This window comes from Cyprinus carpio, chromosome A9 (genome assembly GCF_018340385.1).
Source record: "Cyprinus carpio isolate SPL01 chromosome A9, ASM1834038v1, whole genome shotgun sequence".
In the NCBI taxonomy this organism is placed as follows: domain Eukaryota; kingdom Metazoa; phylum Chordata; class Actinopteri; order Cypriniformes; family Cyprinidae; genus Cyprinus; species Cyprinus carpio.
This window is the reverse complement of record NC_056580.1, coordinates 10,605,062-10,632,681: the sequence shown is the minus strand read 5'-3', so window position 1 is coordinate 10,632,681 and position 27,620 is coordinate 10,605,062. Positions and strand designations below refer to the sequence as shown.

General features: G+C 36.7%; 1 protein-coding gene across 1 annotated transcript in view; it reads right to left on the bottom strand.

Annotated features, from left to right (window-relative positions):
• The window catches only part of LOC109051227 (unconventional myosin-X-like), a 65,713-nt gene extending 40,409 nt beyond the window's left edge, over nt 1-25,304 (bottom strand). The window contains exons 1-5 of the mRNA XM_042763453.1: nt 25,011-25,304; nt 9,988-10,086; nt 2,233-2,391; nt 1,166-1,353; nt 57-191 (exon numbers count right to left, since the gene is read on the bottom strand). Of these exons, the coding sequence (XP_042619387.1) occupies nt 57-191; nt 1,166-1,353; nt 2,233-2,391; nt 9,988-10,086; nt 25,011-25,031 (602 nt within the window). The 5' untranslated portion in view covers nt 25,032-25,304. The remainder of the gene's footprint in view (nt 1-56; nt 192-1,165; nt 1,354-2,232; nt 2,392-9,987; nt 10,087-25,010) is intronic.
• Between the last annotated feature and the right edge of the window lie 2,316 nt (nt 25,305-27,620).

Below are 27,620 nucleotides of genomic sequence, written 5' to 3'. Positions count from 1 at the left end.
ACAGAAATACAACATCATCTGTAAGAACAGAGAAGGTGTGATAGAGCATACATGACCTGCTCTGTACGATGGCCTGCTCTACTCTGGTGGTCCTCTCTGACAGCGGAGAGCCCGTGGAGTTCTGACTCTTGACGGACAGGAACTTCAGCAGCAGTTTGGTGCTTTCTGTTTTCCCCGCACCACTCTCTCCACTGAGAATGAATATACATGAAGCATACATAAAACAGATTTTGTTAGTGTTTTTTTGTTTGTTTTTGAAAGAAGTCTATTACGTTGCTTACCAAGGCTACATTTATTTGATCAAAAATACAGTAAAAACAGTAATTAAAATAATTGCAGCTGTTGTATTTGAATTTATTTCTGTGATGGTAATGCAGAATTTTCAGCAGACATTACTTCAGTCTTCAGTGTCACATGATCCTTCTGAAATCATTCTAATATGCTGATTTGCTGCTCAAGAAACATTTCTTATTATCAATGTTAAAAACAGTCTGCAAGCCGGGACTCGAACTCGGGACGTCTGAAGCGCACTGACGAGGCTATCAGTGCCTACTTTTAAATGGTATACTGAAATGAATACAAATCTCGTCACTCATCACAGCCAAATCCCTAAATGTAGTAATATCTGCTCCTGAATGGTGAATGACGGTGAATTCCCTCCATTTATTTTCACCACTTTTATTTTACTATTAATACTTTTAATTCTCTACAATTTGAAATTTCCAATTAATATGACCAAATACAATGTGTTTCACACAGTACTACTGAGCAACTGGAACAAACCCATCATTACAAGTGCTCACTTCAGAGGTCTTCTGATTCCTAGCTGCCACTATAAGCAAATAAAACACCTCTGACCTCCATGCCAAGATGAGTTATGCAATAAACCTTGCAATATATATCAAACATAATCTATTTTTACATTCAGCAGTCACACTCTGATTGGAGTCCTATGGAATAGCAGATGACCAAAACACCCATGTGCATCAGTCATCTTGAGTGCATTTGAAGGCACAATTCACCAGCAGCAGTCTGGTGAGCTTCATATGAACAGGATCTGAATAATCATGCATTAAAATTATAATTCAACTCCATTCAAATCAGATAATTCTAAATGTGATGTGATGCCTTTAAAAGAAGCAATTTAAAACTAGCAGGACGTTACCTGATGAGCACACACTGACTGTCATGTCTCTTCCACAGACAGCGGTAACACTCACTGGCCACCGCAAAGATGTGTGGAGGTAGTTCACCCAGGTGATGTCTACTGTACACATCCACTGCCTCGGCGTCATACAGACCTGGTATCTTCTTATAAGGATTCACGGCTGCCAGGATGGAGCCAATGTTAGTCTGTAAGGTAGAATGTATGAAAATGAGAACATACAAATTTGATCTTACACTGTTTATACATTTGATGTTGAACACGGTAAAAACATGGAATGCTCAGCCTTGGAAAAAATAATCCATGAAAGTATGTTGTATTGTATCATAATGGTTCAAAAGTTTCCAAGTGTTGATGAAAGTAGTTATTTCTATGAAACATGGTAATAGTATGTTTTGTCACAGATGCATGGATTCTACACAATACAGATTTCTACAGAATCCAAATGCCTGTCATTCCCAAAGTTCTACAAATCCACTGACATCTACATGTTTATTTGTATGTTCAATATTTTTGGCTAATCTAATAATGCTTTTAGCTACCAATATGCATGATAATTCCAATATATGTTAAAATACATTTTAACAATTTAGGAAATAGTAAAGTAAAACTATCAATACATATGAATTAAAAAACAGACAGATAAAATTATCATAAGATGACATATGTATTACAAGACCATGTAACCACCATGTAATTTTATTTTTTCTAAAAAGCTTCAAAGAATAAAGTTGCTTTGAGGCACAAGACCTCTCAAAGCACAGATTGTTCCATTGTTTACACGAAAACACTGCAAATTCCTAATTCCTATTTGAATGTAATAAAGAGGACTTATGTGTGTGTCTGTGAACCTACTTAGGCATATTTTAGGGACACATTTGTACTCAGAGGTGACCTAAATCTGATAAACCCTCTCTTTGGGGAAAGTACTCATTTGTAAAAACCATATAAAAATGAAAGTTCAAATTTAGGGTTTAGGGTGTAGATTAGGTTACAGTGTTTATAACCAGCTGTACAAAAAACAAAAGTGAAGTCTATGTAGGTCTATTTTCAGAAATGAAACTTACATAAATTAGGTCCTTCTGGTATCGCAGGAAGAGGTTGTGCAAGATTGCGGCCTCGTGTAACTCGGCCAGAGTGGACATGTCCTCCACTCCACTGATGCTGCTGGGATGCATGGGGAAAACCTTGAGTCTGTTCACCTCACCCTGATCCAGAGTTATCACCTTCAATACACAAAATCACACATCCAATGTGATTATGAACACACACTCTACAGGGCTGTCATCAGAGGAGCAACTGGGAACATTACTGTTTTCAGATTAACCAGAAAGTATACAGCTCAATGAACACATACTTGACATGAATAAATATGTATTCCCAAAAGTGTGAAGAAATTAGCTGTGATTTATGCTGCTATGAATCAACAGTGTGCTCAAGCAGGGCTCATTTACAGGAGTGTATGTGTGGGCCTGTAGCTTGTTTTACTAATGCGTCCGGACCTGCTCCATCTTTCTGCCAAGTTGTTTCACATTCCTGAAACCATACCCCCATGACATCCTCACAGCACTCCTCTCACTTTCACTGTCCTGAGCACTTCTTTCACAATCTGTCCTCAGAAAACCTTGGACACACTTTTGTGGTGAGAAATCTTTAGACACTATTCTGGAGAACAAACCGTTTCCATTTCTGCACTTACTGCTGCAAATTTTGCCTTCCTACCATCACTGGATAGGACTTTTCTCAGTGGTCAGCACTGGGCATTATAACATTATAATATTATAATATTTCTCCTCCGACTGGAACCCTTTCCCCTTACTAGCCTACTTCATCTTTACTTCAACACCTGTGATGTTAATATGCATATGTTTGGATGACCAAGATTTTATGGCCTTTTATTTGTTTATTTAATTGTTGATTTTACTGTCATTATGTTGTTATATTATTATTCACTCCCCTTTTTGGTTCAGAGTTGCTGTTTATTTGTGTAGAATGTAGGTATTTCTGTAAGTATTTTACTTTCTCCTATCCTTTTATTTCATGTAGAATGCTGTTCATGCATAATATCCATCATACGATAGATCCTTTAATTAAATATTTAATTAAATTAATATCATTTGTTACATAATAATACAACAGAAAAGCTAAATAGAAATATTTACAACAAATACAAGTAAAAAAAACACAAAAATAACAAAACAATAAAATTTAAACTGGAAATCTAAAAATAAAAGTTAATTCAATATATATATATATATATATATAATATATATATATATATATATATATATATATATATATATATATATATATATATATATATATATATATTTATATATAAATCTTAACTTCTTAAATGTGTGTTGAATGTGTCTTTTGGTGGATGTAGTTCACAGTTTTTCTTGTAACTGAGAAAGTGCAACTAAAATTGAATGATGTCATACAATAACAGTCTTATCATTGTGGCTCGTCATGCCTGTCTCCAGATAGATAAGCTTAATTGATCAGACATGACAGGAAGGAAACAGCACTTTGACAGAATACCCGCCCCCATCTGAGTAAGCTAACGTGATCTGCATGGAGATACGAAACACAAAATCAATGTATCGTAACACCTGAGGCTCTTTTTACCAAATAAGATTTGCGGGTGTGAATCTGAGAACAAGTTCATCACTAGTTCATTCTAGAAAGCACTATAATAATGATTCATTCAAGTATAATGAAGTCATTGATGAAAAAGCATAGCAGCTCATAGCTGTGTGAATGTGTCTCAAAGTTTACGTTATTGCTGTGTGATGCCTCAACCAGGGATCTGCTCTCTATGGGTAATTTCTCAACACAGTAGGCCACCAGACGCGGGTCAAAGTTCACCCACGAAATACATGATCCACTCACAAACATCTAGCACAGAGGTCGAGGATGTTTAAGATCCTGCTGATCTAGAGAAAAATTCCCCAAATTCCTGTTCATGAGATGCTTGCTCCCACCGCTAATAATTTGGCTCTCAAAGTAACATCTCATAAAGCCTCATCGGACTGTCCACCGCCTTTGTGTCGCTGTGATCTCACTGATGTCAGGCAATATATCTGATCATGTAACACAATTAGAGGGACGTGACAACTGACTGAGCCGCATGGCAGCTACAAAGTAAACAGTGAACAGGAAAAATGGCCTACAGCGCAGGTGATAATTTTAAACATAACGCAAATATACTAGTGCTGTCATTTGTTCTGAACTTATTCTAAAGTGATGATAACAGAGCATGCATTACAAACTGCAACTAAATTGTCATTATATTTGTAAGAATATTTCAAGACAGCAGTAGAGTGTATTTAACATCTATGATCATCTATTCGCCCCTGGTTATAGTGGCCTGCTGTGCTCAGCAAATTGACACATGGCAGGGAGTCAGCTTGTCATAGTGCCATTAGCACATTACAGGCATTCAGACAGGACAATGGGTGTCAGTGTTGACAGCGTGCCAGGCAACAGGAACATCACCTCTGGTTGCTAAGCAATGGACCAGCCCTGGGAGTATTGGGAATCCTGATGATGAGATCATCAATAAAACATGAGGAAAAAACAACCAGTGCAGTCAGTTTGAAAAATGATGCCCTGTGCTGGATAAATAAATGGAATTTCCTGGAGTTATTATTTGTGTTCCAGTACGCAATCACTGGTAAGTCACTAAATTTCCAGTGGTTTATCGGAACTGCTTTCATTGTCCATGCAGTTTTATCTCTCTTCCTCAGCAGCAAGACTTCCTCACTGATTATGCATCAGGAATTATTGTGAATCTTTATTTCATTTTGCATGACTTGCATGAGAAATGACATATTCCTTCCTGTAAGTATTGTACACTTCAAGTCCTAACATTCAATAAATGCATTTGTTGTACACATCCAACATCAATGCACTCACATGACCACCAATGCACTCCCCTAAACGTGCATGTGCATGTGAAACCATCTGCGAAATCCATTGATCTAAAGTTAATAAGTACACAATCAATGTTTTCCTAATGTGGCCTTTTCACCGAGGCAGTGCTGCTGACTGACGCACCATTGTGACTAAAACAAAGAGAGAGACTATTTCGAATATGGACTATTTTGGAAGGACTGTGTTCAAACTAAGCACAGATAATTTTATGATGTACAAATTAAGCAATTATATTTGGTAATGAGACTTCACATCCAGGCACTTGTCCACTCTCCATCTAATTAAAATATACTATCGTTGCCTTTATGTCTCAAGCAATAAAACTCTTGAATAAAAATGAATAAATTCTAATGCAGCCTTGTGTGCATATAATAAAAATGATTAGCTGTTAAGTGATTGAAGGTTTGTAATTAAAAGAGTAACTGGCATATTTGTTTCTCTGTTATTCTGTGCAAGTGTCCTGCATGAGGCTTTGTGTTTGAAAGACCACACCCTGCTGTATTATTGAGCATGATCGATATGAATATGCATGATGTGGGTGGGGTCTATCTGGAGGACAGGGACGGCCCAGTAGTGAGCAGACACATGGAGGCCAGCTGAAATGGCTATACTCTTCACAGGAAGCAGTCTTCTCTCAACCCATCCGCTGTACCAGCGCTGAGTCACACCCTGCCCATAGCAATCCCAGAAAAACACAGGGTTTGCTTTACAAGACACTAACTATAGACCCAGTGAATGCCAAGAGAAATGCTGCTGATAACTGTAAAAAACTCTGAAGTCTTGAGGCTTTATTGAAGCTTTAAGTAAAAACACAGTTAATTCTCTTTTTTTACATCAAAGACCATGACAGATGGATAGAATGGTAGAATGGTAGGTGGAATGATAGACTGAGTCATAGAATGATAGATAGAACAATGGAATGAACAATAGAATAATATACTGTAACTATCAACAGAGCAATAGAACAAAAAACAGCACAACAGAATGAAAGATGCAACAATAGAATGATAGAGAGAATGAATGACAGACAAAATGATAAAGCGACAGAATGATAGAACAATTGATATTATGATAGAATAAATTATAGAATGAATGATAGAACAATAGACGATAGAAAGATATATTGACAAGTTTCCTACACAGTTTGGAAAAGTACGGAAAATATGGAAATTGATTTTAGTATTTTCAAGGTCTGGAAAAGTATGGAAAAAAGAAAACAGATTATGGAAAAATGTTTGTGTTTCCAGAAAAGTATGGGGAAGATGTTTCGTGGTGTGGGGGTTTGTTTGTGTTTTGGGAAGTTTGTGACGTTATTTTTTTGTGAATGAGGAAATTGAGTTTATATACTAGTCTTCTCCCCTGGCGTGATTGTTACTGTTTTATACACAAAAATTGTACTTGATGTACTTGTACTTTGATGTTTAATAAAAATAAATAAATAAATAAAAATAATAAAAAAAAAATCTCTGTACTGTTTAGGCTATGTGTTGTAGCCATTAAAGAAAACATATTTGGTTTCATATTTGTTTAAATATTATAGGCTAATGTAATTTTTTTATTTATTTAATCAATGTTTATTATGAAAGTGAGCATGCAGCATGAGAAAGATATGATACATCATGCGCAATAGCCTATGAGACATGGAGTGGGTAAGACATGATTTTGACCACTTTATTGAGTTTTGTTTTGTAGAAAGACTCTGTTTAAAAGATTTTCGTTTTTTATAAATTGTATCTTAATTTTAATCAATATTTTATCAACCCATTGCCTGTATTTAATAAACAAGCAAATATATTAGCAGACAATGTAATAAGGTACCGGCACATCACTTGTATTGCACGTGAACTGGAGGGCGCAGAAACTCAGCTTGTGCCTCACAGACAGTTTTTGAGAAATATAGGCTATCTATTATAAAGAGCTTAAAAATGTCTACTTTTAAACGAAAATATTCAAAACGAAAATAAATAGGCTACTCTCTGAATATGTAGGCCTAATCCATATGAAATGTGCATTTCTCTCTGGCGTTCATGGCGAGTCCGCATCGTCTTTGCAGCGACACAGAAAACACCATTTTATTAATAAACAATTTAAATGTCTCCTTGCTATTTTTGACAAATTCATAATCATTTCTTCAGCCGGTTCTTTGTGGCAAAATTATGCATGCGGTCGTGCGCTTGAGAGCGGCTAGTAAACGCCCATTATTCTGACGGAAGCCAATTATTCTGATGGTGACGGAAGCATTCCTGAGGAGGCTAGGTTAGTCTTTTATCAACGAAATATTAAAATAATTAATCATTAGTTTATATCTTATACACTATATCTTAATCCCACATTAAACACATTGTTATGTCTGTTTTTTTTATTTTTAGTTTATTTTTTTTCACGTTTTTAAGTACAATATTAGGTTAGTCCACAGCCCCCCACCAGGGGGGGCTGATGCTATGACGGGGGGGGCTGCAGCCCCCGCAGCACCCCCCTTCCCGCGCCATTGGTTTCCAGACTATTGCCCCTTTTCTGTTTTCTAAAACATAAAATTGAGAATTTCTAAAAATAAATGTATCATACAAGCAGAGTGTTTTTCATGAAAAAGTGTGAGAGCATATCAAACACACACAGACACACACACACACACACACACACACACACACACGCACACACACACACACACACATATATATAAACAGTGTGTGTGTGTTTGTGTGTGTGCATATATATATATATATATATATATATATATATATATATATATATATATATATATATATATAAAATTAAAGAATCAAATTTTTAAGTAAATAGCAATGTATACATAATTGAAAAAATATGATTTAAGGCTACACACTGTGTTAATGTATTTATTATTATTATTATTATTATTATTATTATTATTATTATTACTATTATTTGTATTAGCATACATGTCTATTTTTATATATATAGATATTTATAAAGACAGACAGTCAGACAGACAGATATAGAATGTTCACGACAAAATGAACAATCGAATGACAGACAAAATAATAAAAAGAATGGTAGAATGAACAAACAAATTAATAATAGATATAACTATAGAATGAATGCTAGTCAGGTTGGTAGATAGGACAATGGTTGAATAGACAGATAGTCTGCATGACTCTGTTGTTGTTCTGGAGGAGCCTGAGCTCAACTTTCACCCCAGACATGAGCAGTGTGCCAGTCTCTCCACACCTCACTGAACTCTACTCACACACATCTCTGCTGACGCCTGTTTCACTATGGATGCCACAGTAAGCTTATAAAATAAAGCATGTGATGGGGTCCCATGCACTTACACTTTACTATGCAGTTTTATGAGCCAGGCATGGCACTGCATCCTGGGAGCCTCATAATAGTCTAACTTGCAAATTTGGGGAGTTAAGATTTCATTTTTCATGATCAACTGTAGATGGTATGGTCTCTGAATCCCTCTCTATGGTCACATAATATATGCTTGGTTAAATTTTTGGCCTAACAGACACACAAATTGCATGTAGAAGAATTTTAGAATGCGCATTAAAAAAGAAAAGTGACATGACATACAGCCAAGTATGGTGACCCATACTCAGAATTCGTGCTCTGCATTTAACCCATCCAAAGTGCACACACACAGCAGTGAACACACACACACCGTGAACACACACCCGCAGCAGTGGGCAGCCATTTATGCTGCGGCGCCCGGGGAGCAGTTGGAGGTTCTGTGCCTTGATCAAGGGCACCTCAGTCGTGGTATTGCCGGCCCAAGACTCGAACCCACAACCTAAGCGTTAGGAGTCAAACTCTCTAACCATTGGGCCACAACTTCCCATGACTTCCCCACGACTTAAATCCAGAATTTAAAAACTGAACGTTTAAACAATTACGTAAATACTCAAATACAATGCAAGTATTTTACGTAAATACTCAAATACTATGCAAATGGAAATCAGTCTGAATTGATGTAAATGTGGAACCAGAATAGAAAGAAAGAAATCGATTCGTGCTGTAGCTGTCTGTTCAGACACACACAGATCACTAATATGCATGCAAATTCATGGAAGCCTTCCTGTAGCAAGATGGTCCGTTTGTTCTGTCAATATGTTACAAATAATCAAATTTTCTTCCAAATTTGACATATAAACAGGACTAAAGATAGATTAAACATAGAGAAATGAATAGGCCTAGTGGAAGAGATCTAAAAGAAATATATTATGCTTACAAAGGCTGCATTAGTTTGAGGAAAAATACAGTTTAGAGAGTATATAAAGAGACAAATAGACAGACAAACAGACATAGACAGATAGATTGATTGAAAGAGATGATGATTAAAAAACGTATCATATGAAGTCTGCAAGGGATATTTAAACATGAGCTGAATGGTATATCATGTTCATACATTTTGAAGTACCAGGACAAAGCACACAGGCCACATGTTTACACATCTGATAAATATATTCTGACCTGCATTCTCATTGTGCTTTGAGAACAGGATTTCCTCCAGACACAAATCTTTAACAGAGGACCATACTGATTAAACACACTGGCTAAACTTGGCTCCCTTATGGACATTCCTGCTATTCATCTCAAAGGTCTTTCTGTTGTGGTGCAGATCAGTCAAACCGTACTGTACCTGCACAACCTCACACAATTAAGACCTTTATGTTTATCTCTCTCAGACAGATGGGCAGCCCAATTCATTAAGAATATAATGCCAAAAGCAATGACACAAGCCTGTTTAGATATAAATAGAGATGGAGTTTGGATGTTAAAGATCAACCAAAATTTGGCCCAAAAAATAAGGTTTTGGATGAACCATCTCTTAAAATACAGGCAAAATATGCCTTTAAATACGTGTCCTAAATGTGTTTTCAGCAGACAGTCTTGCTTACCTCTCCATAGTCTGTGGTGAGGATGAGGGTCCGGTCATCACAGCAGCTGACGGTGGATGGCAGGAGCTGCTCCTTATCCCGCACCCACACACGAGCTCCCTAAAAGACAGACAAACAGACCATATGAGACACAAAATACCGCAGACCAATCAAGAACAGCCAGAGAAAGGCACAAGCATTAAAAATCTGGCTTAAGACAGACAGACATTTCCTTCCTATTGCAGCTGGTACAGAAATGAAATATTTTTAACATTTAATCATTTAGCAGACGCTTTTATCCAAAGCGACTTACAAATGAGAACAATAGAAGCAATCAGACCAACGAGAGATATGTATGTAACGAAATATATATGTATATGGAGCAGACAACATTATGTGCTTCTAAAAAGAGCTCAGGACAGAACAAGATAATACAGAGAGAATATATGTGAGGAATTTCAATTGATCCAATAGCAATCAGCAATTTCAACCACAGCCCATCATGGTCTTTCCTTTATCATCATTAATGCATCACAGCCATTCCATCTCGCTACGCTTTCATTTCATAGACATAAAGTGATGCATTTGACTGGGAAAAAGCTCCCTCCCAATGGGTTTAAACACACATTGTTGGCACATGGGCAGCACAGAACACTATTCATGCCAACAGCACATGCTGCAAACCAAAGTAAAGCCCTTTGATAGCACCAAACCCTGTACTTGTCTCTGTGTAAAAAGACATGATTGTTTCTCATTTCAGTGTTATGAAGGGGCCTTTGCTTGTGAATTTGCCGCCATAATAGGGTGTTTTATATGGATGCAAAGGCATTGCTAAGTGGTTTCTAGGGTGTTCTGGGTGGTTGCTTACCGGCTCCAAGTCAATAAAGTCCCAAGACCCAAGTCGCATCACTCTGAAATGTAATGGCAACTATGTCTTTAAAGTTTGGCATTTGTTCAAAATCTCTGATGATGAAAACAGCTGCAGTGAAAGGGTGGTCCAGCTATGCTTTTGTCTAATTGTGTGGCATCCTTTAAACAAAGCCGCCAACTTCCATGTTTTCAATCGGAAGGCCAAGAATGCAGAAAATGGAGATGTAAAAAACAGGAAGACACAAGTCTGGCTGCTAAGACCACTAGTCATTTCCTTTTTTTGTGAACCCTAACACTGTGTTAAGGGCTGTTAACACCAAGGACAATAACTATAACAATAACTATAACTGCAAAGTTTTGAAAAAAAATTTAATTCTAGAGGAATAGGGACATTTAATACCACAACTATAATAATAATAATGACGCAGAGGAGCGATGTTGTTGGAATCACTTTCAGAGCAATTTTTTTTTCAGCTGATTATCGATAAAAACATTGACAGCCAACCAGTATCCACCTGACTTTAAATAGCTCAAACATTTAAAGCGGCAGATGACAGAACTGCAGTGCATGCTTATAATAAACAGAATAAAACAAATATAGTTAGCATATAAAAATGGGTTTTTAGTGTGTATGGTGTGCCAGGTTCTGATGGCCCTCACGCTTACACTGACAGGCATAAATCTTCACAGCGCAGCCATTCAGACGGCCAATGGAGTGTTGAGAGAGTAGTTTGTCCAACAGCACATGAGAACCAAAGGATCAATGGGAGCGGCTTCCACCAGGAAACCCAAGCCCCAAGGTCAGAGCTCAGAGATATCAATCCTCATTAACTATTGATAATGACCTGACATGTGCAACACAACTTGGTCCCGTAGGCAGCATGTGCAGGCACACACAATTTACATCCACTCTTTCCAAAACACACTGTATGAAGATGATCATAGACACATGATCCACTGGAAAAGAGACGTGGATTATAATGAGGTCAGTCACATTCAAGGATTCAAGTGAAGGCATTCATTAAAGGGACAGTTCATCCACGAATGAAAATTCTGTTATCATTTACTCACAATCATGATGTTTCAGTATTCAAACCCATTTGACTTACTTTCTTCTGTTGGATGCAAAAGGTGAAATTTATAAGAATGTTCATGCTGCTTTTTTCAAATAGTGATCAAAGGCTGTCAAGCTCCAAAATAAGACAAAAGACACCAGTGAAGTAACATAAAAGTGGTAAATGGTGGTTAGATTTCAGTTTGTTCATCACAAGGTTATCACATGAAATTGTACAACTTGGAATATAGTGTACAAATTGTATGCACTTATCTGATAATTTTGTGGCGCTTTTCGTCATTTTTGGAGCTTGACAACACCTTGTCACCATTCACTTCCATGGACCTTTTCCACAGACTGTGGTGCTGCATTTCCACAGTCCACAGTTTTGTATTTTTTTTTTTTTTTTTTTTTGTCTGTGTGTGTGTTTTATTTTATTTTTTAAATAAATCTATATTGAATCTAGACTCCTGTTTACTACTATAGAAGTTTATCATTATGTCATCTCTTTTTCATGTGTGCCACACAGCATCATGTCCTGTATTAACAGGATCTTTTTCAGATTAAAAAAAAAAAGTCTCAAAGCCTTGCTAAATGTAGCACTAATGCTCAGGGACTATGGGACTGAGTTAAAAGGGCTTGAAGAAAAGAAGAAGGTGGGGAGGTTTAAACTGTATGCTAATGTGTTTCCCATTGTTTGACGAGCAGAGGAAGGCGAACATTCAAATTCTCTGACATGTTCAATCATCACACATGCGTGAGGCTAAATATGAATACCTCCATCAGTTAATGTGTGCCACAGGCGTTCACTGCCCAAACACAATCAGCTCCAGACAACAAAATAACTTTACTTACAGGAATACAATTAAAGCAGCTAAAGGGCATAATTTTTGACCAATAGTGCATGAAACCAACAACCAAAAACAACCAAACAAAAATATGAAAGTTGCAAATTAAGGTAAATCACAAAAATCTTCCATGATGGATAATAATTCAGCAGTATTTACCATGAATAAATGGGTACTGTGGTTTGGTCACTTACTTACTACATATAAATAATAAAATGCTGGCATAGTGCAGGACTAATGTCTTAACTTCTTCATGATGTAGATAACTGTGGTTCAGACTGCTGAAACCTATCATTATGTGGTAGAAAAATAAGGATTAGCTTTCATGGAATATTCAAGGATAATTTTGATGCTTCCATAAGGAATGCTCAAATAATTCATGTTATGCATTATGAAAAAAACAGACAAAAAAAAATTACACATGACCATGTAACTTGTCTATATGGTCAAAAATAATACCTCTAATCGGATGGCTTGTTGAGGAGGTATGCAACTACTTTTCATAGCAATCAGGCTTTCAGATTTAGCCCAGTGGATGATAAAATCATTTTTACATATCCCAGATGTATCTAGGGAGCAGATTATCATAGAAACTCTTTGACCTGGGATAGTAAACAACCACCAAACAAGCACTACAGAGAGAAATACAGCCAAATAACAGATGTTCTCTAATCAAGGACACACAAGGAGCACCAAAACATGTGACTTTCCCCCCATGACCCCATATAAAGGCAGAATGGACAGATATAAATTGCACTTGTAGCATTTGGCCAAGTAAAGCCATTGTGCTCAACAAACATCTTTTTCCCAAAACATTTTTTTTACTGCATTACCATGTAATCTTATTTTAAATCATGCTGAAACAGCAACAATGGGTTCTTCTTTGTGGTCCTGTATTTCATATTTATTTTGAGAGAACTCAAAGGAGGAGATGAATAAATCTGAAAGTCTTATAAAAGCCCCACTATAATAACAACGTTTAAGACCAGACATGTTTCCACTGGCACTGCTGGAAACTATATGATGTCATCGATTATGTGGTGAGGTTAACAGATTTTCCAGAAGCCAACTCCATGATGCATGCCTCTGAAAGGACAGCAGTGTAAACCTGCTTTGTGCACGGGGCGTATTGTATAGGCAACAGATGGTCACAGAAACACAAACCTCCTCCTCCTTCTATTCTCTCCTCCACTTCCATCATTTCATCCCCTCCTCCCCCCACCTTTCCATCACATCGGCCGTCTCAAAGCAGAATGGTCATGCTCGGGTCCCAGAGGGCAGGTGAGCGGAAATCCCTCAACAAAGGCCAGCTGAGCAACTATGAAGCATGGTTTTGTCTGTCAAACAGCAGCACACGTGCAAACAAAATAACTCCTTCATATTATATTGTATATTATAGTCGGAGACATTAATCCGCTCCTTTCGGATAGTAAACTAACATTCTGCTCTACTCTACATATCTTTGATATCATTATGACCAATTCATCCGTGCATGGGTTTAATTTTTTTTTTTATGTTTTGATCTTGTCATTTTTAATCAGAATGTCATAACTCATCTTCCAGTGAAATGACAGACTAGTCTCTGGATTCTCCAATTGTTTAGTCCGCTTAAAGCCACATCTTTCTTACAATCGACTGCAAGCTCAGATCTGCCTTTATCTACAAACAGTGGACAGAACCAAGTCGCCACCTTACACTTTTTAATTTTCCGATAATCTTTCAGAAGTATGTCACAATACGGAAGAAATAATCTGACACTACTTGAATTACAGTATGACTAATCTAGTTTTGTAAAAAAAAAAAAAAAAAAATTAGAAAGATCTTAATTCTTAAGAGTAACTCTTCAGTGTTAACACAGAAGAGTAAAATGGTCCCTTGCCCTTTAAAACAGAAAATAAGGTTTAAAACGCTCCATCACTCTGAACCCTCACAAAGGGCTACTATTACCTCTGTGTGTTTAACGATGCCAAATTTGGAGGAGATTTGCTAATTAATGAGCCTGAAACATTAATGAGACTACACAGTGCAAGGTGGCGTGTCTCTTTATCCTTGTGGCAGGAAGCCCAAGACCAAGAGTATCGAGTGATCCAATCAAGTCAACAAAAGAAAACTAATCAACGTCCACATAATTAGATGTTATTTGCCAATTAGTCCTAAGCTAATTTATTTTTTTCCGCTCACACTATCACTTAGCCTGGGATGACCGATTATTGATGAGACATCAAAAACAGAGGGACAGGGAACTTACTAGACATTTTGATTAAAAAAACTTGTTTCAGAAGAACTCCTGTGGACTTCCCAAATATCATTAAGACTACATTTCAAAGAGATTTCTGATTTAGATCTCAAGTAGTGACACTTATTCAGATTATCATAACAATAGTGACACCTCCGCTGACCTCTGGCTTTCCTTCAGTGCAGCTGTGCAGATGTGAAGAGCTCTTCACATTACTGAGGACCTGAGCTCTACTGAAGAGTAAACTGTCTGATGAAACTCAACTGACTTTACACATTAACAAACACACATACATACACATACAATTTAGCAAATCTTGGTTTAATCTGTGAATTGCATAACACTATGCTATATTTCTTGTAATTATCTTAAGACAGTAATAGAGCAAAAAAAAAACATGCAAAACATTTTTTTGAACTCATTCCAGCAAACATTTTCTCCTCCATTAGGACTTCTACTGGTCCAACTGCTCATTTACTGTGAAATAAGACAGATGACAGTTCAAAGATAACAAAAAACTGCACTTTCATATTTAAAATCAGTCACTGGAAAGTTTTAAGTTAAGTTGTAGATATCCAGGATCAGGGATTGGATCAACAGAATAGTGAGTGACGGAAATGAAGAGAAATTGGCCAATTGGTTGGTATCTGATTAGATGGACTGAATTTACTTAACTTGAGCCTGTGAGGTCAGCAAAGTTTAGCAGATCAACATATGTCATTTTTAAACAGTATTGACGTACCCTGTTTTCAGCAGCCATTACAACTCTAGTCTTCAGGGTCACACGATCCTTCAGAAGTCATTCTAATATGCAGAATATGCTTAAGAAACATTTCTTATTATCATTGTTAAAAAACAGTTGTGCTGCTTTTTCAGGATTACTTGATAGAGAGTTCGAAAGAACTTCAATTATTTGAAATGGAAATCTACTGCTACATAAATATAATATATATATTTATAAACATAACATAAATGCCTCTACTGGCTTTCTAAGATTATGATTATTCATTCAGTTAATGCAATATTCAAACGTACTTTTGCACATGTCTAACCACCTGCTCAATAGTCCAACTCTGGATTCCATTAAAACACATGACGAAAGCAACTGAACCACACAAAAGATTAATGCAAGCCCAATCTAGTGCAAGAGGGGAAACTGTACCTTAGGATGCCTACTGTATGTCACATGCTACCGTGGCCACCAAGTGAAACCAAGACAGCTTTCCCTACCCTGTGTTAACCCCAACCTCCCCAGACGTGCATGACATCATGCAAGCCAGTGAGAGCTTTGCCTCACCTCAAATCAAGGTCCCAACTGAAATGATGTTTAGATTCCTAATGGTGACCTCAAACATTCTTAAACTCTGGGACATATTTCAGGAATGATTTGCGACAAGCGCCCTTACATCATGCTTGTTGACATTTACAACATTAAGAATTTAGAACATGTAAATTGACAGTTGAATTGACAGTAGAAAGAGAGTCAGAGAAGGAGAAGTGTTTTGTAAAGGATCAGATAAACAGCCTTGACGCTCCGTCACCAGGCTGACAGCAGTATGAATAAATGATGGAAGGTGCAGCTGATCAGAAATTAGCTAATGGAGAGATCCTGGCCCCAGGGGAAGGACACTTCCCAGACCAGACAATAGAAAAACAGAGTGCTATTAGCATTGTGAGATGGTGACACTTATAATGGTATTAACCTTACAACTGAGATGTTTGACTGATTTGCATAAAGCATAGCCTGCAATCGGTGATTAAGTGTCATGACAGGTTGTATTGTATTCTAAACAACTTGAAAATGAAAAAAGGAAAACGGAAATAGGTAACATTTGGTGCTGCAGGTACCACAATTAAGCAAGCGATATGGACTGTTGAAAAGAGCGCTGACTGGTGGAAATGTGACATAATCCATCACCAAATGAATGACAAAAAAACATGAAATTTGATTTCAAACCACCTAGGAAAGCAGTTTAGACTGTGCCTTTTCCATGGTATTTCTTTCCTGTTAAAACTACAAAAAACAAGTTCCATTTTTGTATGTATGCTATCCGGAATGCATTCATTCTGCAAGAACGTGAGTATAAACACAATGAGGGTATAAAGGCTAACTAGTGAGTGAGTTTACCTGATGGGTGCGATGATGTTTAATGTCCCCAACAACCTCTGCAGTCCAATTTAGGCGCTAAGCAACTGCCTTTTTTTAAGACAAGTAAATGCTGGTTGGTTGGTTGCCATTTTAATGCCATATCAGCTATATTTAGAGAGTAATATGTTGAAATGGTATAAAAGAGTCATTTAAAAACTTTTAGGTTTTTTGAAAGTTTTCAAGACATGTAAAAGCTTTTAAAAAAATCGCAAGGGAAAATTAAGAGGGTATCATTATTTTGTTGTAGAATAAAACCTTTAAATATTTTGTATTAACCACAGACCTTATTTCAGGTATTTAACTAAAATACCATTCAAAAAAAACTAACTGACTTCAGGACTCGTTTCCCGGTTTATGGCCTACAAGAAGACATCATACCTGCAGAACTCTTTAGTGTAGACACTACGCAAGGATGAAACTTCCTAGTGTGCAAGTGTTGAGCGCCCGTGTTTGTTCATGCTATCAAATGGAGAAACTAAAGTACAATTTGGGCTTAAGTGGTGAAGACTGGATGCTGGAAGTTGGACAAATTGTGTCCAAACACTTCCTTTACCAACTTAAGCTAAGTCAAATGCTATATTAAAGCAAAGTGTATTCAAATGAACAACAATCTCAAAATGTTGCGTAGTATTTTGTAAACAGCTGTAGCTCTATGTACAGAATCTAACCACAAACATGGAGCACATGCAATCATATAAATAAATGAGAGGGGAGGAATGAGTTCTTACTGATGTGGCAGATCTTCTCAGTTGTAATATTCAGACACAACAGCTGTTCAGATATAATTGGCCTTTTTAAGAGACCAGCCCTCAGCTGACAAAGCACATAAGAGAAGATTCTCCAGTACCGAAACATCTCCATGAGGAAGTGATGGAGACATACAGTTCTGCCCACAGTCATTAGCATCTCAAATGTATCTGATGGGCCTGATGCCACTCTACTGCATCTACCTTCATCACACACACTGTGCAACAGCTGTTGTTGAGGTTTTATCTAAGTCAGATTACTGCCATTATGCACTGATTCCTTCTAATGTGGAGAGCCAGAAAAACAATAAATGTTGACTAAAGTGCAAACACTTCAATTCAGCATTAAACAGTCTCTTAAGCTATATGCCACCCGGAATCGCTTAGCTACTGGTGTTCTGCTTAAAAAAAAACTAAAACTAAAACTATCCCAACATCCCTAATACATCAGCAAATATGAGTGATAGTGCCACACAGGTCGTGCTACCCACTGAGAACATAATGAGAAGTGTATTTCTCTGATGGAGGAGTTGGTTGGGGCTGCAAAGCCTCAAGCTAAATCTGCTTTGCCACATCCAGCACACAGCTAGCTTGCTGATCATCTAATGATGACTATAACCAATTTAAACACCATTAACAGACACATATAAATTCACATATAAATAAATGTATTACTGTTATTTCAACATGGTAGGTTTCACAACAATACAGAGGAACTCAATTTAAGGTAATATAATGGGATGGCAGGATGCTTGAACCCGTTTTTTTAACCTATGACTGTATTCTACAACATGTCACAGATGTCCCTCTGTGATGTCTTAATCACAGGGCAAAACTTGTGCTAAAATAGGAAACTTACCATCTTGGCTGGATAAACAATAACATGTTTGTTTGTTTTTTTACTCTAGAAACTCTTGGTCTCCAAGTAAGTGAGGATTATGGAAATCTCCTTCAATTAAATTGATATTCACCTAAAAATAAAAATTCTGTTACCAATTACATAAAGTAATAAGACTTTTGTTTTTAAGGACAAAAATGTAGAGATTTCTTTCCTCAAAAACATTTACACATCTTTAAAACGTTCATAAAACATTGTGAAAGTAATCCATGTGAACTGAGTTTAACACAATCACTTTATATGATGAACATATTTATTTCAGGCTATGTAATTTTCATAAATAAACACTGATCAATGCATATACATAGAGTGCATCAAATATGGTCAAGAGAAGCTCAAAAGTGCTTGCCTGATGCATGAGAATCAATGACTTTTGTTTTTGCATAGCATGTATGCATTGTGTACACATTTCATTAACTGCAAAAAATACCACAGAAGACAGATAAATCCTGTATATACCAGCAACATAAATTTTTCATAACCAGCTTAAAAATATCAGCCATGGAGCTGTAGAGTCCAGGTCAAGTCACAGGTGGTGTGCTAGCATTAACACAGAGTAATATTCCAACTATTATGAAACAAATCATTGTGAGGTCATAGCAGGTTTGACATTAAACAAGCTTAAACTGAAGGATGATATTACATGTCAGCTGTGCAACTGCTTAATCTTCTTACGGATAGAAGATATTTATTAACATGTATATATATATATATATTTTATTTAATTTTTTTAAAGAGATGAGTACAATATATAAGCAAACACTGTCAAATATTAGATAAAATATATAAGTACAAATGCAAAATAAATGTCCTGCACAATTAACCATACCCAGCAGCTCTTCTGTTTTTTTTTTTTTTTTTGGAAACCTGGTCTGATATAGACAGTGAAAAAAATGAGGGCTTCCATGGCCCCCTCTGAATTTTTTCTGGGGTCTGGTCAGGGGACCGTCCTTTTGAACAGATTACAGCACAAGAACTGATTGTGTTAATCAGAGCTTTTAAAGCCTGTCTACTACACCCGTCTGCTCTCAGTGCCCCGAGCTACAGCCACTGACAGGGGCACATAAATAATGCTGCACCGTCACCAGAAGGACAGGAAGGATGGGATGGTACATTTATTATGAAAAGGTGGATCTACCTCACTAATTTATTGGCCCAGAGTGGGTGATAATTGTACAGATGCTCTATTATGCCAAAACATTTAAACATTTATGAATCTTTCTCACTGGAAAACTCAAGTCGCTGAGCTTCCTCTTTAAGGGTTTTAGCAGATCATTGTTTTTTCATGAACTCTCACAGGTCTAAAGCAGCAGAAAGTGATCTCAGATCTCAAAATCTGTTAAATGCAGCTCACCATCAAAGATCCTGCTCTTTAGGAAAAAAATAAAGCACAGAAAACAAATGACTGTCTACAATAAGATGACTAAAATGAAATGAACGGTGTGATCACATTTTGAAATTAGCATAATGACTATTTTCATATGAAGGTGAATGGAGTGGCTAAATCTGAAGCCCTTCTGCCTATGCAAAACATATCGTAACTACAGAAAAGATGAAAAACACAAACCAACCCAAACACTATCCACCAAAAAGTCTCTCAACCAGACAACCTTTAATAGTCCTCAAGCTGCCGGAATGGTATATTGCCACAAACTGGCAGCTCCTTTCACATAATTTGCCCCTTAGGCAAAACAAAAGCCTTTTCAATAAGCTCAATTTGGTGTTGATGGCAAGGATCCACAGCCGCTGTACCTCAGCAGGGGGCAGAAGTGGCGGCAGATGGAGATACAACTGAGTGCAGAGGTACAGTATTAAGAAATGAAGGGGGAAGGGGTGCAGTGCACACATAATCCTCCAAGGAGATGACAGAGGAAGCGCTATTTACACACACCGCACCCTTTAAAAGACATTGCAAAGTGTGGCTAAAGAGAATCTGTCCCGCACATTGCCATTAATGCCTTTGATAGTGTAGCTAAAATAGTCAAAAATGACTCCAAAATGTGTTCTTTAAAAAAAAATGCTATAGTGATTTGGGATTTTGTGATTTTATAATGTATTAATTAATTATTCAAAAAAAAACATTGGGTCTAACAGTCTACTGCCTGATCGCAACAAAAGGAACAACACTTACTATATTCAGTAGATCAAAATGTATGTCTTAAACAAATAAACTCAATACAGCACACCAAATGGGATGTGTTCTTACTGAGTCATGCTTAAGACTTCTTGAGCCATGGACATTGTGGTTTACTGAACGTTTCCAAAAGGGCTCCAAAACCGCCATACTGTGATGAGAACATCTGAGAGTCTTTTTAGGATAAAAAAAGAATGGCATTTGCAAACTTAGGCAGTTAAGGTACTTAAAATGTATCAACAGATTGGCCACACAAGACCAATTAAGCCCACAAAGTGAACAAAGAGTTGGATTGGGGTCCATCTGGGTTTGCATCCAGATGCACACAACAACCTAATAACCATGTAAACCATCCAACAAAAACTGGTCACAAAGAATATATCCTGTCAATATCCACACACAAAAACTGTATATGACAGACAAGCTTTAATAAATAAGTCAGTCCTGAGAATAAATCAGCCTTTCTAAACTCCAGGCCACAGTGAAAGGGATTAACATGACCTTTTGGGATGGTTGCTGTACATGTAGCCCCACTTCTGCTCAGAACTGGATCAACTAGCAATCCGGTTTGAACTGATATAACTCCTGCACGTGTGAGAGGACAATCCATAATTGACGAAAGCACTTACTAAGCACCTACAGTCAATCCTATGACTGATTAGTCATATCACAAGAGATTACAACAATGCAACTGGGTGCCTGGAACCTAGAACAGCTTTATTAAGAATAAACATGCAAACACCAAAAAACATTCTCTATATATGTATTCTCCTTAAGAAGATATGTACCCATGTAAAGTAGGACAAACAAAATAGATGTGGCATGGAACAGGAACACAAAAAAAATCTATTTTATTGTTTTGTACTTCCTGTCTAGTACACCCAACAGAGCAAAGAGGAAAAGATACGATTTCAGTTGCCATCAACATCTCAGCACCATTAGAGGTTGTGTGAGGAAGTCAAAGCCACACTGAGAAGAATAGTATGAAACCCAAACCAGAGGAACTTCAAATCTAAGAGCTATGGGGTGACCAAGAGGCATGGCTTGGAATCTCGGGTCAGGGTTAAAGAGAATGAGATCCTCAGGACAGGAATGTATCTGGAAAAGGAATCCAGTGTTGGATGGGAGACACTCTTTCGAGAGACAATTTAAAAGTAGGAATTCCTTTTTTAAAGCAAGTCAGCTGTTGTTCCAGGCGACATGATCACTACATTGATCCTTTTTTTAGGCTGCTCCTCGGAAGTGGAAGTGGATATTTTTAACATAGCTAACACTGGACTGAGCCAGAAATGTATTTGTGGTTCTGTTAATGAATGGATGCATGTGCTGTCTGAGGAATGAGCTGCATTCCTCAGGTCAGTATGTGAGCGAGAGACATAAACATCCCTGCATGCTATGGATGGGCATGAGTGCCAGAGTAAATTATCATGTACAGTAATTGCAAGACTCAGTTTCGAAGGTATAATGTATTACAATGCACATGAATAATTATAATGTATTGTACCCTTTAATAACCCTTTATAATGCATTATACTTAAAGGCTTTAAGTCAGTTACCAAAAAACTTGTGTAAGAAAGAACTTCCACACACTACTCAAACATTACAAAATTTTATTAGCAATGTTTCGGTCATTTTATGTTGAGCCTGAAGGAGGGTTGATTGCCCAAAATGTTGTTTCCAAAACTTTATAATGATGCAAGTTTGAGTAGTATGTGGGATTTATAATTTTTTTTTAAGTATACTTTTATCTGACGCAACTATGCATTTTTCGGGTACAAGGCACTATATTTTCAACTTATATAAGAAATAATTTTAAATAGATACAATATAGGAAAAACTTCCTCAAATATGCTGTAAAAAAACACATAGCGGAATTCTAACTTACACAGAAATTTCAGCAACTGAAAATATCCAGCTGAAAAAAAAAATCAGTTTCTAATGAAATAGTTTTCAAGGCTGAAATCATTGAATGAAACGGCACTTTTCCAGTTACACATTTTGACTGTGTCAACATCTATTTCAGCATAACATGGATAAGCTACAACAGGTAAACATGTCAGTTCACTTTACTTCAGCATAGCCAAAAATGATGCAAGAGTAGCAATATGTAAAAAATGTTCAGCTGAAATATCCATATGCTGCTCATTACCGAAGAATGACTAGTTTTAGTTACTACAACTGCATTTATCAACAGTGAACACAACACTCTGAACATTAAACCAAGTTCAATTATCCAATTATGCAAATTTCATGTTAGTACATTTTTAATGGCTTTCTAAATGTTTCTAATTTATGTTTCCAAAACACCCTATATATACTGTTCTTGGGGAACACAGGGTTAACTCTCACATTAAAGTCTTGATGAGACTATCACGGGAGAGCTGGACGAAATGACAAGCCTACATGCTTCATAAATCTCTCCAGGGTGAATGAACCCACTAGTCTGTCTGGGAGCAACCAAACTTAGTCATAAGGATCAGTAGCCATGGACAGGTCAGCTCCAGCAGGATGATCTAAATGACACACTCTGAGTATTCAATAGTTTAGTGACTCAGCAGCTGGCAGAGGAAGGATAAGGGCTTGTCTCAGAGAGAACACTGCCTGAAGGGAAAGCTAGGGATTTGGCAGTATCATTACGCCTTGTCCCAAGTGTGGATTCAGATGGGAAGGAAGGCAATGCTTTGACGTATCAGTGAAACATAACAGCGGGAGTGTTAGTTTAACCCTGAATTATAAGCAAAGTGAAGAATACAAGAAGTGAAGGTCACAGCTCAGAAAAATCCATCCTGATTATCAGACACATTGTTTTAATAATTCCAAACCATACTTTTAATTCATGCCTCAATAATTCTGATTTAGATCTGAATTAAAATGCTTAAAATGTTTCAGATTAATTACAGCCACACTGGCCAATGAATGGGAACTTCCTCCTGACAGCATCCCATGACTATAAATAATCATGGAATGTTTGCATTGCTACTTCATTCTGGCTGGATCCACGCATTTGGGTCCAAGGTCTTAATCTTAGATGCGTCTCAGACCCTTTCTGTCCTCCATCCACCCCAGACAGATGTTTAATTACGCTTTCCATTTAGGCTCTGCAATGAAAGCCTGACTTTATATGTGGCTTCATATCTCACAATACAACATACAGAATATTTGACTCTGTCTGAAAAAGTAAAAGGGTTGTGTGGAAAACAGCTGCCTATTTAATGAGGTACAAATAAGTATTTTTTAATTAGACTCTTCAAAACATAGACCACCAAAGTTTGGAGAGAACAACACATGCAGTGCAAAAAGTAACTGGTTAAACCTGACTGCAACTATATTGTGATTTTTAAAATGTTTTTCTTTTGTTTAACACACTGACCTCAATATCTACTCTTTGGTAGTCTGAAATATTGGAAGGGTTTTTTTTTTTTTTTTTTTTTTTTTTTTTTTTTAAGGCTATCCAAAATCTGTACAGTAATATCTGGTTAATACTGCTGCAGTGGGTCAATGCATTGTGTGTGAGGTCTGAGATTTCATTGCCAGCAGGTTTGTTCTCATGCTGACATAGAGACTGAAGAGCAAAGCAGACAGAGGAAGGCATGAAACACATCCTGGGGGTCTTCACTGGGGCATTTATGATCATTTTACTCTGGATCAAGATGGTATTTTGTGCACCGCTTTTCTGCAAGCACTAGTGATCTTCAAAGGCAGAGAACTGGTGTTAAATAACCTCTGAACTGGTAATGAATGTGAGAGGGACTCCCTTACAATTTTACTGTTTATACTTACTCTACAACAAAGGACACAATTTATATATATATATATATATATATATATATATATATATATATATACTTTTTTACACATTATATATATGACTCTACAACAAAGGACACAATTTATATATATATTTCACTTTTCATATATATATATATATGAAATACTTTTTATGTTATTATTGAAATTATTCTGGTTAAAAGGTTTTAGTTCGTGACAGTAAAATATGGCAAAGTGATCAAAACTTGAAGTTAGCTCAGAAACATTATTTTAAAGGCAGCACTATCACAAAGGAAACATGGAGAGATGGTTCCAGTGAACTGTTTAAGTTTTCCACCCACCTCAACAAAAAAAGTATCCATCTGTATTAAGGTCCTGTCCAGTGTTTGGTGCTCTGGGTACCACTGACTCTGTATAGATGCTCTTCATTCACGCGTTTGCTCTTCAACACCCAGCTCCAGACAATAATTCCTTTGAATAAGCTTAAAGTTTTCTTCAAACACTCTTGACAAACTGAAACCGCTATGAGGGGTGGATGTCTCTTCTGCGAATTTGAAGAAGCTCATGTGTATCCAGCAACGGTCCGGCTAGTCTCTCGCGGCGTGCGCTTGTGTATCTTTGTGTAGAGAAAACACAGAGGCCACCGGCTCATTTGGGTATGACGGCTGGAGGCGGGGCTGGGCAACGACACTCCGCCCACTAGACACACCCGTGTGAGAGCGCTAGAGCCGCCTATGATTGCGTAGGACTCTGTAATGGGAAGTTTTTTTTACATATAAAATGAAGTGCTCTGGCCCCAAGCTGTTTTTCCCAAGCTAAATGTAAAATCAAAAAGGTGATTAATGTATGGTAATATATATATATATATATATATATTTATTTATTTATTTATATATATATATATATATATATATTTATTTATTTATTTTTTGTATATTTTTTGATTGTTTGGTAGTGTATTTTTTTATTTTTATTGTTATATTATGAGCAACTTTTCACATTAGCTTTTTTAATTTTATTTGTATCATTTTTAACGTTTCTCCAGTTATGTTAAATGTATTCCTAAAAAAATACAGACAAAAATATGAGTATTTAAGTTGCAAATTAATGCATGTGAATATGTGCTTGTGCTGTTAACAGTTTTGTGTGTGTGTGTGTGTGTGTGTCTGTTTTTTTGTTGTTGTTGCTCTTGCTGTCTTCATATATTCACCTCATTGTGAAGCGTGAATAAATATGCATTTGTGTTTTCAATTTTAAGGAAGAATAGAGATTTTGCAACTGTCCCCATAAATTGCTCAAACTTATTATAATTATATAAATACGTTCATGGATTTATTTATTTATTAGCATTTCAATAGAGAGAGAAAAAATAGATATCCAGGGAATTCTATTTTGGGAAAAATCTCGAATGGTTTTGACCCACTTTTTGTCGGGATTACCACTGTCCTCTTAGGAAAGTCACCCAGATTCAACTTAAGTTCATCGGTCATCATTGTAAAACATTTAAACAAAATTAATAACATGCTTATTAACAACTCTATCTATAAAATATGCATACAAGTATTGATGTGTAATAAAAATATCAAATCAATATTTGGGAATGGTTATGAATGATATGTTAGAATGAATACAATCAGGGTCCACGCATATATCAGTATCAATAATGAGAGCCACTATCTCAGCTTGTTTGACCCTTAATTATATTCAAGTGAGCTCCTATGAATCTCTATTAGGAGCTCCTCTCAAATCACAGGCTGAGGGAGGTTTGTCTGTATGAATGTGTTACAGCTGCTCTTGCTGTAAGCACTGTGCTATGTGACCTCTCTCATTTAAGTTAGCTTTCTAGCCAGGGCTGCAAGGACAGAGAAAGGTATAGGTTTGAACAATGATAAACTGAACTCATGGTGTATACAAAATAATATTGCACGTAACTGGTTTTTCATCAGACTTTTGCTGTGCTCTTTACTCTGGGAGTTTAGGACACGGCATGAATGTTTTAAAAATGACTTGGATCCCCACACTACAAGTCTGAACTCAAAAGTACTTTGATAGGCCCAAATTTAAGAGCAACTGTCCTTGAAAATGTATGTCCTATAAACATTTTAAGATATTAAACTAGATTTGGTTAGATAAGAATCAATTGAAATGGAGTCAAGCGGTTCTTTTGGAGATAAACCATTCTGTCTCATCCGTAGCTTTATATTCAAAGTGTTCTGTAATAAAAGCACTCTGTAGGACTAGGGAGGACATTAATCTCTGGTTGAGTGGACTGCGAAAGATGTAGAAGCCTAAAAGATTTAAGTGGCATTGCTCAGATTTAATCGTGAGTTTTAAAGTAAATACAATTTATATGGCAGGCTTAATAAGATTTATTGTAAACAACTGTGACAGCCCTCATCTTTATAAATTTAAAATGAACGAGCGAAAATTGCAAGATATTTAACAAATGTTTCTCGTTCCAAAGATTGCCAGACAGGAAGTAGTTCCTGCTTCTGATCAAAGTCAATACAGAATATTTAGTGCCGTCTGTGATGACAGACTTGCCTGCACAAGCAAATACAGAGATGCTTATAATCATAAGAGCTGCATACAGGAACTGACTCTGAAAATGGGTGCCTCTCTTGTAAATTGTGTATTTTTCAGTTATGAGCCACTCTAATCTTCCTTCCAACAAACCCACTCCACAAACAGAGGTCATTTCAGAAAGACACATGGTTTGCCCAAAATGAAAACTTGTTGAAAATGTATTTTTATAAACATGCAGCTTTTTTACTTCACAACATGTTAATTGATGGATTGTGGATTGATGGATTGAGTTGTGTTGTGGATTATTGTAATGTTTTTATCAGATGTTTGGACTCGGCACCCATTCATTGCAAAAGATCCATGAGCAAGTGATGTAATGCTAAATTTCTCCAAATCTATTCAGATGAAGAAACAAACTCATTTAT